The sequence below is a fragment of the Arvicola amphibius genome, chromosome 3, assembly GCF_903992535.2.
Source record: "Arvicola amphibius chromosome 3, mArvAmp1.2, whole genome shotgun sequence".
Taxonomy (NCBI): domain Eukaryota; kingdom Metazoa; phylum Chordata; class Mammalia; order Rodentia; family Cricetidae; genus Arvicola; species Arvicola amphibius.
The window spans coordinates 186530360-186545593 of NC_052049.1; the positions used below are offsets into that span (position 1 = coordinate 186530360).

General features: G+C 46.8%; 1 protein-coding gene across 1 annotated transcript in view; it reads right to left on the reverse strand.

Annotated features, from left to right (window-relative positions):
* Positions 1-15234, reverse strand: part of Ulk4 (unc-51 like kinase 4) — a 275070-nt gene that overhangs the window by 62077 nt on the left and 197759 nt on the right. Inside the window, exon 34 of the mRNA XM_038324151.1 lies at positions 2369-2554. Coding sequence (XP_038180079.1) covers positions 2369-2554 — 186 coding nt within the window. The remainder of the gene's footprint in view (positions 1-2368; positions 2555-15234) is intronic.

Below are 15234 nucleotides of genomic sequence, written 5' to 3' on the forward strand. Positions count from 1 at the left end.
GAGCCTCTCTGAAGCAGGGATAAACACACTCCATGTACAAACCTGAGCGAGAGGCACAGGCGATGTGAAGTGAGAGCCGCCACTGCTTCAAGGCGGAGTTGACAATGGCAGGCCTTTCAGTCATGAGAGAAGCCACGATGCCAGGGGGCACAATCTCTGGATACCCTGGAAATGGGCCCTTTAGGAAGACATTTGCAGGAGCTAATCCCCGAGGCAGGAAAGCCTTGATAAGGCCCTGACAAAAACTCTGTGTCACCCCTGGGATGCTGGGCCTGGGTTTCTGACTTGATCTGTGTGCAGCCCAAGTCCCTCAGCTGTGGGTCGTGATCCCACGCGGAGCTGTGGAACTGAAGGTGAGAGTCAGGGGATGCTGCTGAGAGAGAGCATGACTCCACACTCGTTCAAACCAGTGCCTCAGCTGGGAAAAGCCGGACACAAGCAACATTATGAGGGCTCAACAGGCCATATTACAGAATGTAAATATATGTGTGTACAAAACATATATGCATGCAATAACACTTAGTGTGTATGTGTATACATACATATATGTATGCAATATAACAATTAGTGTGCATGTATATGCATACATACATATATGCATTCAATAACAGTGAAAAAGAGGCCAAGGATTTGAAGGAGAGTGGGGGAGGGGGCTATCTGGGAGGGCTCGGAGGAAGGGAAGGGAGAAATATTATAATTCTATGGAGGTGTTTGCAGTGATGCCCATGCCGCATGGCTCAGTGCTACTGAAGCCTTGGTTGTGAATGCACAACGTCCCGTCACACAGCACTGAGCGATGCATGGAGCCTGGGTTCAGTCACGGCAAACCCAGTTCAGCATGTGAGAATCAAACTGGTCGACCTCTGGTTGTAAAGTTGCTGCTTGAGTTTCATACACAATTGTTTAATGAACTCTAGCTTGAGATTGGAACAGAATTTCTGAAATGACCCCAAACACACATCTGTCACAGTGTAACATATATGCAAAGAGGCGTGTTCGGCTTGACAGCAGCAAAACCAAAGTTCGGATGGAGCCTGACATGTGAAAATGCTCCTGTCCAGCAGTCACATTCAGCTGAGATTTAATCCTTCATGCAAAAGTAAAGGCGCTCATCCATCTTAGTATGCAAATACAATGCTGTCTCTAATAAACGGTAAACTTACGCGTATGGCAAATAACAGTTTAAAATCGATTTCTTTGTGATTTATTATAAGTATTACACCTATATACCCAGGGCTACAGGGAAATATACTCAGTTGTACAGGAGGAGTCCCAGGCAGGTTTACACATACTTGTGCATGAGCGTGCACACACAGTCTCCAGAACATGTTCTCCTCTGATAGTTAACTAGGCTTATAGTTCCTTCCTTTTGTTTGTTGAAAAGATACAAGCAACTCATTCAGGGACTTCCCAAGGTAATTTGCAGCCTCTGGCAATCACTGGCAGGAAGATCTGCCCCGCACATCCACGACCAGCGTGTGTGGAAGCCAGGGAGGGTCCCCAGGGGCATCCCCAGAGCCTTCCACCAGAACTGCGGGAGAAGCTTCTAGAATCCTACCACACTCACACTAACTTGGTAAGTAATATGGCTCTTAACAGCTTCCTAGACTCACAGTGACCCACCATGGATCATACTGACCCGTCCTTGGTGGTGCATATCTTTAACTCCAGCACTCAGGAGGCAGAGAAGGTGGATCTCTGTGAGTTCAAGGCCAGCCTGGTTTACATAGTGAGTTCCAGGACAGCCAGGACTACATGTGCAGACCCCAGCTGAGGGTCATGCAGGGTAATAGTGCCCAGCTGTGCTCTTTAACGTGCCAAAGGACAACTTGTGCAAGTCCAGGTTAACATATAACATGCCAGACAGTAGCTCAGGCTAAGAAAATACAACACGCTGGACGGTAGCTCAGGCTAGGAAAATACAACACGCCGGATGGTAGCTCAGGCTAGGAAAATATAACATGCCGGACAGTAGCTTAAGCTAGGATAATACAACACTCTGGATGGTAGCTTAGGCTAGGAAAATATAACACGCTGGACCGTAGCTTAAGCTAGGAAAACGCCATTTACATTACAAACTGGGACAGTTAGCAGAAGGAGAATACATTGGCAGAGGTGTGAAAGAATCAAACCAATGTTAAATTCCTAATCAGCCAGAGAATTCTCTCTCTCTCTCTCCCTCCCCCTCCCTCTCCCTCTTTCTCTCTCTCTCTCTCTCCCTCTCCCTCTCTTTTCTTCCCTCCCTCCTTCATTTCTCTTACACTTCTCACATGGTCCAGAAACAACGTAACACAAATAGACGATGGCCAATATCAGCCACAGTTGAAAGCATGGGAGGCGAACGGGAGGCCATGACTGGCCGACTCACCATCCTCCTGAGGATCCTCAGCAGAAGCTTCTGGTCCTTCGGGTCCTCCTTGGTCCCCAGGAGGTTGGCAAAGGTCTCCAGGTTTTCTGGGGACAGGCCGTCGGGGTTCTCTCCTCCATACAGCTGCACTAGGATGGACAGGCACCTGGATGACACCTCGGAGATCTCAGGGTCCTCGCTGGGAAGCTGGAAGTGGGCAGAGAGGGCGGTGTAAGTTCTGCAGGGCCTGACCGGCCCTGACCAGCTTCACAATGGGAGCTGGGGTGTGAGGAGAAGCAGAGAAGGCGATGGGCATTCTAGTGACTGCTCCGTTTAAATGCTGCAGCGCTGAAGGAAGCTATTCGCACCAGTCCAGTGCCTGTGGTCTTTCCGACACTCCAGTGGCCATTGGGATGGATCTTACATGTATAGCCAACACACACACTTTCTAACACATGTGTAGTGGGGGTGCCAACTGCATCAACTGCTTGGCTTTTGGGCAGTTCCCTCCCCACACCCATCCTTTTCTTTTTGGAGTCAGGGTTTCACTGTGAGCCCAGGCTGACCTCAGCATCCCCGCCCCCACCCCCACACGCTGTGGTTACAGATATGCCCCTGAATACCTCTTCACACACACATATACACATATTTACTAGTAACTTCTTAGGAAACCTCTGCTACATAAGAGAGACCAAGACTTACATTTAAGACTTATTATTCATTATTAGTCATTTTTAAAAGTTTTTTTTTTTTTTTAAACAGGGTTTTTTCCCCCTATTTCCTTCTCATAGGTACAGAGAAGCTACCGGAGATTCTGGGTCCTACTGATTGTTGCTTTCTACTCCTGAGTAATGTTCCACATAGCAGACACCACTCTCTATGCACACACTAAAGAAACGAGCCATTCAGATAAAGCTATAGAACTCCTGCAAACATCTGTGCGGGTCCTAAAGTAAGCATCCGTGTTCACTCCTGAGGAGCCCAGCGCAGCTGCCAGGCTGTGCACGCGGACTTGGGTTTATCTTTAAGAAAGTCATGCCAACAGCTCTCAAGAGTAGCCACGCATTCCCATCACACAGCTCCAGCTGTGGCGTAGTGGCGCTGTCCAGCCTCGCATGTGCTCAGCCTCCTGTGCATGCACTCAGCCTTGGCCTCATCCTATGGATGCCCACTCCTCGCAGGCACGTGGTCTGTTTTACTTTACTTTTATGTCCACCCATTCTTTGCCTATCAGTAACGGGTATTTCCAGTTCCTTGAGCATCTCTGGTCAGCTTCCTCTGGCCGGCTCCACATTTTCCGAGTATTCCCTCTAGCTTGGGGACATGTCCTTCTCGTCAAGTTCACAAAGACTCTTATAGGAAAATTAAATATTTTGATGAATTCCACTAACAGATTTTTTATTTCTAGGAATGATGCTTTGGTGTTAAATCTAAAACTTCCTGACTAAACCTTCAATCCTAAAGATTTTGACTTATATTTTCCTCTAAATTTATTATAGTTTTATATTTTACATTTAGATTTCACTTAACTTGAGGTTAACTTGCATATAAGATGCTGAAGCTTATGAAGAGGATTTTATTTCTAGTGAGTCTGTCCGTCCATCTGTCTGTCCCTGAACATCCTGTTGTTCCAGCACTGTTCCTGAAGCCACATAGTTAAAAACCATCCAGAAGGGCAGAGCAGAGCCCGGGCTCAGTTCGAGGAGCACAGGCTGCTCCTGCAGAGGACCCAGCTTGGCTCCCAGAACTCACATCAGGGGGCTCACAGCCACCTGTATCCATCTCCTCGGAAACCAATGACTCTGGCCTCCATGGGCTCCCACAATCGTGTGCATACCCACACACAGATACACACATGTACAATTAAAAAATGACTCTCTGTAAAAATGACCTGGACACGTCTGTATGGCTGTCTTTCTGCTTGGTCCATTCAAGTATCTGTCCACCGCCAGTCACATGCTGTCCTCGTACACCACGGAGAACTTCCCTCCCAGGGCTAGCTAGCTTCTCTTTCAAAAATTACTTCAGCCGTTTTAGGGTGTCCACTCTTCTTTATAATTTTAGAGCTGGCTTGCTGTCTCTAGAAGTCTGCTGGCGAGCCTTCCGTGCAGGAGCGAGTGTCCCCTCCATCTATTCATGCCATCTTTGAGGTCTTCCCCCAGACGTCTGCTGTGTTCTGGACGTGCCCGCTACTTGAGAGCTGAGCTGCACTTCACTCTCTTTGGGGCAATTTTACATGCTGTTATTTTTTAATTTGAGTTTCTACACATTTGTTTACACATCCGGTAAAGATGTTTAAGAAATGAATGTTCGGGTGTAATTAGCACTAAGTTACACATACACGGTTATATGATTGTACATTCTGATGAGCCTGGCCGCTGGATCTTTACTGTCTATATCTGTGCCCTGGATGGAATGACACACACAGGCAGGGTTTCCTCCAAAAATGCCCACCTTGCTTCTCAATCCATTGCACTTCTCAGAATTTTAGTACCTTGTCAACTAAGAGTGGCAGCCATGACATCACGACTCTCCTCGTCTTAGGGAAGCGAGATTGAGCCGCTCACTATTAAAAAATATGATGTTGGCTGTAGATTTTTCATAGACGTTTTATCAGCTTGAGAAGGCTTTCCATCTAATCCTAGTTTGATGAGAATCCTTATTGGAAACTAGTGTGAGACTTTGCCAACCACTTTTTCTATATAGACTCATGTAATAGCCAATTTCTCCATAATACCATGTATCTGGTAGGATATATTAGCTGACATTTGCTGAACAAACCCCGTACGTCTGGAGGGAATCCTGCTGGGCTACTGTGTTCTGCTACACATGGGTCTGCCACACAGGTTCTGCCATGCACGGGTCTGCCATGCACGGGTCTGCCACGCACGGGTCTGCCACGCACAGGTCTGCCACGCACAGGTCTGCTACACACAGGTCTGCCACGCACGGGTCTACCACGCACGAGTATGCTCAATTCACAAACACTGCACTGGGAAACTGCTGAATCTAAGTCATGAGAGATACTGCCCTGTGGATGTTTCGTGTGTGCAATTCACATGTGCATGGATATATGCCTGTGTGTGTGTGTGTGTGTGTGTGTCTGTTGGTGTTTTCTTTTGCTTTTCTGGCCATTCTTTGAAGTGAACACTCTCTCTCTCTCTCTCTCTCTCTCTCTCTCTCTCTCTCTCTCTCTCTCTCTCTCTCTCTCTCTCTCTCTCTCTCTGTGTGTGTGTGTTTGGGTGTTTTTCTTTTGCTTTTCCAGTCATTTTCTTGAAGTCAACATCAGACTGACCCCATCCTCAGTAAATGGATTGGGAAATACTTTCCTCTTTTATTTTCTGTAAAAAAAAAAATTATTTAAAACTGTTGCTCAATCTTCTGTTTGGTAGAATATTCTGGTGAAATTACCTGGATTTGGAGAGATTAGAAATTCAGTTTCTTTAATGATTCTAGAACAAATCGATGTTCATCTTAGTTGATGTTTTGTGGTTATAAAAGGACAGATTAATTTCCAAAGTTGTCTGGAACATTCCCCAAAGCTCCTCTCAGGGGCTGTGCCCATGCCTTCCGTCCCATGCCACACCAGTTATTTCTATTTCTCTAATCTTTGTTAGTTTCTTCTAAGCTTTCAATTTTGCTCTTTTTACCTCCAAGGAGTTTTTTTTTTTTATGTGATTGGTTTTCCTTTTTATTGGTTTCGAGTTGATTTTATATTTACCTGTTTCCTAAGGTAGCATACAGGGTCTTCTTGCAGCACTTCTATGCATGCATGTTTCTGCACTGTGCTCTCATTTGTTAACCTCCCCTTCTGTCCTCCCCCACTCTGCTTGCTGAGCCCTTTCCTAGCCCCCAAATAGTCTTATTTCCTCTCTCCCACCCTCCATCCCTTCCTTCTCTTATTAATTTTGTTTGCTTTGCAGCACTGAGGATTGAGCCCAGGGCCCCAGAAATGCCTGGCAACTGCTTTACTGCTGAGTGTTACCCTGAAGCATCCTCAGTATATAGAAGCCAGGCTCACCTCAGCCTCCAAAGCGCCAGGTCATACACAGTGCCAGCACACCAGGCTTGGCTTTCCTTCTTCTAAGTTAAGTTTTTGGTATTATAAATTTTTCTCTAAATGATACTTTCAGCTACATCCTACAAATTTTGATGTATTTTCATTGTAGTTCAATTCTATATATTAAAATTTCCTTTAAGAATTCAAGTGTGTTTGCATTTTAGATGTTAATTTTTTTTCCTGCTGTCCTTTTATGGCTGACTTCCAGCTTGGCTCCATTGCTGTCAGGGAAATAACTCCAGGAGAAAGGCAAGCTCTGGCTGGCAGTGCAAGGGTGCACTCTGTCAGCGTGGGACTGGACCCAGCTGCTCATAAACACCAGCAGCTGGGAGGCAGGGAGGGATGTGCTGCCTCTTTCTCCACTGCACAGCTGGAGGCGAGGACCTGAGGCAGGGAATGGTGCCGCCCACAGTGTACAGTCACCACCTCTAGTAATGCAATCTTAATAATCCCCACAGGCACAGACAGCAGCCCCTCTCCCAAGTGCTTCTGGGATCTGTCACCTTGACAACTAACTTCACTGGTTTTATCGTCATTGTTCACTGCTCTCCTAACTTTATTTATAGACTCCACCACGTCCAATTAAACTTGAACTTAAAATAAAGATGTCATCATTATACTTTAAGCAATCCCTTTGGCACCTTGCTTTTTCTGTCAGCCTAGCTGGGGGGAAGCGTTCTTCCTGGCCACCTGGAGTGCTTTGAGGGACGATGAGATAGAAGCAGAAGCACAGATCTGGACATAATTCTAAGGAAACACACACCTGAATTTTAAAAACTGTTTTAAAGTAATTTAAAATCACAGTTATGGTGTTTGCTTTGCTCTAATCAATGTATCCAAACAAAGTATTTCATAAGTCTTTCTCAGTGTGTTTTCTATTTTAAACATATTGCCTACTGCAGTGCTTTGTCAGAAATTATATGGGATACTTAGTTCCAGAGAAGAAAATATATTAACAAAGAGAGAATAAAAATAACCACTTCAGAGCAATGCTTCCTGCCCCTTTGATGTTGCTAACAGCACCCGGAGACAGATCTCTGCACTGTTAGGATTTTCTTGCAGGATTCCACCCAAGGCCATCAATCCTGATGCTCCCTTTGCTTGCTTCCCTGCATTGTGCCTGCCCACCCGGCTGCAGTGAGATTATCACTTAGTGCTGGAAATCCCCAGTGTCTGTGCCATTGTTCCCTCTCCTTGGGGTGATGGGTGCCTCTGGGTCTCTTAAATGTGGGGATTTAGAAAGACAAAGACCTGCCACTCCCTCTATTGATCCGACTCTAAGGTTACACAGCTCAGATTTAGAAAACATCCCAAAGAGAAACTGCAAGGCACAGGTGGCACAGACGGGACCTGGCTTGTCCCGAGTGGTGTCCACAACGCCCTGCAGAGTTTGCTGTCCACTGCTGGGTGGCAGGGGAACACAACTCTTTAGAACAGGCACAGCTTCAGTGAGCGGGTGTGTCAACAGTCATTGTAAAGATCAAATACTGACATTAATAACAGCAAGCTTTCACATAAACACCAGGACTTAGTGGATTTGGGGTTTTTATTTTTCTCACTATTGGAAGTATTTGCGCAAATCCTCATCCCCACAGTGAACACGGCTCCCTGAGCTCTCCAGCGTCCCAGGTCCCACTGTCCTGGTGTCACACCTGTCTTATGGGCTGATTTGTCAACTGCTATCCCCTCCCAATGACACAATTACTGGCTTCTAATCAGTCCTTCAAACACTACAGAGCGCTCACGGACTCCACTCGGCTTTAAACAGCACAAGAAGGGAAAGAGGAGGAGGCAGTGCTCAGGAGAACAGCTGGGAAGAAGTGAGGCATGCTGGGAGGAGTATCATCAGGAAGATAAGGTGGGAAGAACATGGAAGGATTTGTCATTTAGATGTGACAGAGGCCACATGAACAGAGTGGGACAGGCTTGCCTGAAGGAACACTGGGGACTGGACAGCCAGGGTCCTCTGACCAAATGACATGCAGTGAATGCCCAAGGGATGGGGACACTGCCACAGGGAGCCGCAGCTCTCGAATGGGAACCCTGTGGAAGAGGGCGAAGGGTGGCGGTTCATCAGAAACAGGCTGCTGGGTCTGTCTGGGCGGGAGTTCCCAGGGAGCGCACCCTGCATGTGGGCAGTGCAGTCCCCCGGGCTGAGCTCCTGGGTTGAACAAAAAGACACCCACTGCATCTCGTGCTCTCTGCCTCCTGACTGTGGACACGTGACCAGCTGTCTTACATTCCTGTCATGATGGGCTCTAAAACTGTGAACCCAAACACACCTGTCCTTCCCGTCAGTGCCGTAACCAATCCAGGAAGACCCCAATGCTGAGGCTGCAGGGACACAAGGCAGGCAGGCGGCAGTTGGCAGGCACATGACATCACATCAGGATATGAAGTGGGCACATCAGCCAAGGCCCCTTTAAAGGGGGTCCCCTGAACAGCTGGCCAGAAAGTGAGGGCAGGAGCATGCGGATGCTGGGGAAAGACTTTCAGGGTTTCCACACCAAGACAAAAGCACATGTCATCACTTTGGAATGCACCCAAACCTACGCAGGATGAAGAAGAAACAGCAAAATCTGAAAATTCCTTCATTCCAGAATCTGAAACCTGTGTTTGGAGTGCAAGCCTTCAACTTCTCAGTTGGAAACTTTAATAAAAGTGTAATGGGGGGGGATCAAAAAAGAGAGATGAGTGTGTGTGTGTGTGTGCGCGCGCGCACGCGTGCTTGGTGCTTCTGAGGACCTGTGAAGAGGGATCAGGGCTCGGCTGAGTGTGCAGGAGGATCTGGGCAGGGACAGGGAAGGAAGCTCGGCCTGCAGACATGGAGGTCAGCCAGCCACACTGCTGCTATTCACGGCTGGCTCAGCTCTTACCATGGGGTTGTTTATGCAATGTACACAATCATACAATTCAAGCGGGGGGGTCACAGAAAAAAAACCCAATCTGGAAACTCTCTGCCCATGGCGGGGTGTGTGGCAGGAGTCCTCACCAGCGTGTCCACTACACATGGCAGAAGTCAGAAATGCTTTGCTAGGTTCCAGGGTCCCAGAGAAGAATGTGGCACTATGCAGGTGTCCCCAGAGAGGACGATGACAACACAGGATACAACAATACACAGAGAAAACCCGGGCAGCATGATCCTTACTATGGGGAATTTAGAGGACAGCCTGGGAGGCCCCAGATGTTGGGATGCACTTGGGAATCCATGAGAAAACGTCCCCAGCCTCAGCCGCAGGCTGCAGGAACTGCAGAGAAAAGGCATCCACCAGCCCTCCAGGCTTCTTCAGGCATCAGACAGACATGCAGGCGAACCACCTCAGACATAAAACCTAAGACATATTTATGTGTGTATATGTGTATATGTGTGCATATGTATACATACACACATTTATATACACACTTATATATAATATAAATTATATATTAATAACAACGAAGCCTGGCTAGCTGAGCTTTGAGCACCGATTACTGTCTACTCTCCCTCACTCCCACAGAATACCAACTCATGCTCGTACGGCTTGAGGCACTCTGGAGCTCTTGAGCCGAACCTGCCTTCCCTGTTGACACTGGTCCTCCAATATTCTGTCAGGTTAGATTTTCTTTTAAAAAATTTTCTCATCCGGGACTGGAAAATGGCTCAGCCGTTAAAAGCACTGACTGTTCTTCCAGAAGACCCAGGTTCGACTCCCAGCACCTACATGTTAGCTCACAACTGTCTGTAACTCCTGTTTCAGGGGATCTGGCACCCTCACATGGACATACATGCAGGCAAAACACCAATGTACTTGAAATGCAAATAAGTAAATTTAAAAAAAACTTTCGTCTGCATCCTAAGTGAAATGGATTATGAAACTATCACTTCATGGGTAAACTTGGAGCCTTCCCACAGACTTTATGTCAGGTTCATCAGAGTAACATGGGTAGGGTCATCTGTTTCTTTAGGATCTAGGATTCACTTGTAAACCACAAGGCAACATTTCAACAACAGCACTAAAGATGCAAAACGCCCTTTGAGTCAGTCCCCATGAGCACCTGTGTGGAGCACTGCGTTCCCAGCAGGTGGCGCTATTCTAGGGGTGTGCAGCTTGCAGGAGACAGGGTTGAGCTAGACTGAGGGGGGCAGATCTTGGAGGTACCCTACCATGGTCTCCTATCTTGCTCTCTGCTTCCTCCCCGCCATAAAGACTCTCCTCAGAGGTGTGTCTCAGGAATCTGAGTACAAGAGACATACCTGGCACACCAGTTCACGGTTGTTCTTCCTGAGTTTTCTGTGTTTGGTTGTGACTAAGGGAATTCTAGTGTGCTCTTCAAAACCAGCCACTCTGCTTGTGAGAGACTCCTGGCGGGATAACAAAGAGTACCGAGCCTTTCTATCCCTCAGCTACAAAAACTCAGATCCCACTTTCTACTGTAAGCCAGTCCTTTCTAACAAAGAAAGATATTGAGAAGGCAGTGGGACTGTGCCCCGAGACACCAACATTCAAAATGGACACTACTCTAACTGGGGCCAAGAGATAGCCCCACCGGTGGAGACAGCTGCTTTGCAGGCCAGGTGACCTGCACTCCATCCTGGGACTGAGCAGAACACAGCACTGTCCTCTGGCCTCCACATGCGCATTTTTGCACTTTGGCATTCACTCACTTTGATGCGAGTTTGGTAATTTATATTTTTCTATTAAAGTCATCTATTTTTCCACATAGTCAAATTTAATGCCTTGAAGTTGAATGTATTTTGAGAGTGTGGCTCCTTTCTAATACTACAGCCAAAAGAAAAAGAAAAAGAAAAAGAAAAGAAAAAAAGAAGAAGAAAAAAATCTAAATTGAAACTTCTTGAGCTGAATTTCATCCACAAATAGCAATGCTAAGACTACTCAGAAGCCAGAGTCTTGGAAAAAATGGGAAACCAGGGGCATCACACACTTGGAAATGGAATTTATCAGGAAGCCCCTCCCAAATTAGTATAAATTAAAGCTATACTAACACTACAGCTGCCTAGTACTTTAGTGAGGGTTTCTATTGCTGGAAAGAGATACCATGGCCATGGCAACTCTTATAAATGAAAACATGTAATCGGGATGGTTCATTTACAGCCTGGGGGCTCAGTCCATCATCATCAGTCAGGGAGCGCGGTGGTGTGCAGGGGTGACAGTGCTGGAGAGGTGAGAGTACTACATCTTGAACAGGAAGTTGACTGAGGCACTGTGAGTGGCTTGAGCATAGGAACCCTCAAAGCCCACATCTGCAGACACACTTCCTCCATCAAGGCCACGCCTACTCCACAAAGCCACACCTCCTCATAGCACCACTCCCTATGAGCTGATGGGGGCCAAAACTACCACTTTCTACTCCCTGCTCCCATGAGCTTGTAACAATACCATACTGCAAAATGCATCTAGTGCAACTTCAAAAGGCCCCATAGTCTATCACAGTCTCAACAATGTTTAGAAGTCCAAAGTTCCTTCTGAGATTGATGAAATGTCTTAACTATAATTCCCTATAAAATCAAAATCAAAAAGCAGATCACATACTTCCAACATATAATGGCACAGGAATAAGTTACTATTATGAAATGTAGGGAGGGAGCATAGTGAGAACACCTGGACCAAAGCAAGACCAAAAACCAGCTGGGCAAACTCTAAGCTCTGCATCTCCACATCTGATGTCAACGCTCTTCAGATCTCCAACTCTTTTCAGCTTTACTGACTGCAACACACTTCTGTCTCTTGAGCTGGCTCCACTCCCTGTCAGCAGCTCTCCTTGTCAGGTATTCCATGACACTGGCATCTCTAACATCTTGGGTTCTCCAGGGCAATCCAGGCTTCAACTTCACAGCTTCACACAGCAGCCTCTTTATTAGGCCTCCATGTAGGAATACATGCCTAGTCTCAGCTGCTTTCCTTGTCTTGGGTGCAAATCCTATAACCTGTTTCTTTTATCCTTAACTAAAAACAGAACCACGTGGCTGAAGCTGACATGTTCTGCTGCTTGCTGGGGCTGCAACTTGGCCCCCTTCTTCAATTACACCTTCATCAGCTTTCTTTTTTCAACAGCTTTCATCACTGAGTAAACTTGGTTGTCCTTGAACTTGCTCTGTAGACCAGGTTGGCCTCAAACTCAGAGATCTGCCAGTTCCTATGCTGGGATTAAAGGTGTGCACCACCACACCCAGCTCTAAGCTTTTCTTTAATTTCTTTTCACAAGTTGGAAATTTAGGTTGGTGGGATCTTGCCCTGAGGTCATCACTCCCTTTATTCCATTCCTTAATCTGTTTATCTCCTGAACACAGGATTTAGCTCCAACCCCCCTTCCTGGTACTCTTTTCCCCAATCTGTACATTTACCCTGCTCAGTTTGCTCCTTTTTGTTATGAATCTTCATTAGAGTTACCACTAATAACCACAGGACAGAGTCTATACTAGGCTGTTTTGAGATTTCCCCTGCCAACAGAATTAATCCAAAACTCTTCACTTTAGCCTCAGGCAGACTCTTCAGACAAGGGCAAAAAGCAGTCACTGTCTTCACCAAAATATCACAAGAATGAATGATCTCTAGGCCACATATTACTATTTGCCTCTGAAATCTCATGAGTTCATCAAATCACACTCAGCACCACTGTCTTCCACGATCCCACTAGTGTGCCCATTAAACAGCACTTAAAGCATTCGACTGCTTTCATAATCCAGAGTCCAAAAGTCCAAATTCCTGCAAACAAATGCACAGTCAGGCCTACCACAGCAACACCCCACTCCTGGTACCAACTTCTGAGTTAGCGTTTTTTATTGCTGCGAAGAGACACCATAACCACAGCAACTCTTACAAATGAAAACATTTAATTGGGTGGCTCACTTACAGTGTCAGAGGTCCATTCCACTATCATTATGGCAGGGAGCATGGCATGCAGGCAGACGTGGTGCTGGAAAAGTAGCTGAGAGTACTTGTAGGCAACAGGAAGGTGACTGAGGCATTGGGCATGGCTGAGGCATATGTGAGATCTCAAAAACCACCTCCACAGTGGCACACTTCCTCTAGCAAAGGCACACCTCCTCACAGTGACACACTATGAGCTGGTTGGCACCAACTACATTCAGACTACCACACCTAGCCATCTCACTCTGGGGAGCTGACACAAGCCAGGAGAGCACAGAAGCAGGGATGCTGTGCATTCGGAACCACACGGAACTGCAATCGACCTAGCCAGCCATTGGTAGGAGAGCCTGAAGTTCACACTAATGCTATTCTGCCCGAAAAGAGCAAAACTAGTGGCCAGATACAGACAGAGTCCATAACACTGAAGCAAATACAGGGAGGAATGCACCTGTGTCCATGACGTAGGCACTGTGATTGCAAGGAGGAGGACAGACACAGAACAAATGCCATGGGCCAAATGCAACAAGTGTGTGTGGGGGGGGGGGGGGGGGGCTTTAGTTTTATTAATCACCTCTAGCTTGTTTGGATTCCTGTGGTGGCTTATCACACCCTTTGCAATTAAAATCTCAGAAATAAATCTGCCATTTCTATCTCTAAAATAAAAAAAGGAAAATTTCTCACACACAGAGAGAAATGGCCTCCACGTGGCATGAGTTACACACTAACCCTGCCGATAATGGTAGGGTCTTGGGATACTGTCAGTAGCTTCCAAGAGACTCGGTGTATTCGGACCATCAGAAAAGGGGGAAATACCAGGATTTGTTGTTACAAGGGTGGAAAGTGCACCGCAGGTCTGGAGTTCAGAAGCTGAGGTCACTGTGGACGGGGGTCTGGGTCTGGACAGCAGTCAAAGGGTTCGGACATGAGTACAAGGACAGGAGTTCAGATCCCAGGCTCCACGTAAAGCCAGTGGGCATGCGCCCTGCTGCAATCCTAGCACCCGAGGACAGGAAGGAGATTCCTGGAGAGGGCAAGCAGGAGTAGCCCCACTGGCATGTGGTCTGGGTTCGACTGAGGGACCCTGCCTCGAGCAATGAAGGGAGACACCCGATGACCCTGGGGCTTCCACATGCTCGCACATGTACACCTACATCTATGCCTGACACACGTGCCCATGCACACTCGAGTATGTATGTATACATGTACATGAACACACATGAGACCCCAAGCTTGTGAAAATTCTCTCTTGCATTAAAGTAATTCCTTTCTGAAGAGTTCAGCTCTGACAAATGCAGATAGAGGCAGAAGCTATGCCCTCAAGGAAAATAAGAGGTAAAATACATTTCTTTAAAATGTGATTTCCAAGAAGACAGTGAATGTCCTTTAATAAAACTGCAAGGCTAATACTACAAACCCCAACACCTAACATGAAACAATCTATCCAACCAGGTGATTTACAGCAGAACGGAGTCTGTGCAAGGCTGCGGTAGCACAGCTAAGTCTTCACCGTCTGGATGGCTAGCATGGATTCTGCAAGGCAAAGTCATATCTTTGAAAGCAGGTGGTTCCTTTACCCAAGAAATGTATCCAGACAGAATGAAAAGACTGCCCATCTACAGTCTGGGGCTGAAGGACTCTGAGGGCCCAGCGGCATTTCTGCAGTATGGCTGGTGTGCTCGGAGGGTCCTCGTGATTGCAGTGTGGCAGGAACTCAATCAGAGCTCTGTTGAACTGTGAGGCCAGCTAATTGTAGAGTTACAGTCTTTGGAAATGCCCTCGAGTCCATTACTTTAGCACGTTAACAAGGCTGTGTGCAGAGAGGGCTTATTATAATACGGGCTGTTTATCAGATGGGATAATATGATTACAGAGCATGCAGCACGGGAAAGCCCCTGGGAGTCATCGACAGGTAGTGCTGCAGGCGCAAAACCAGAACAAAAAGCCAGACATGGTTATCA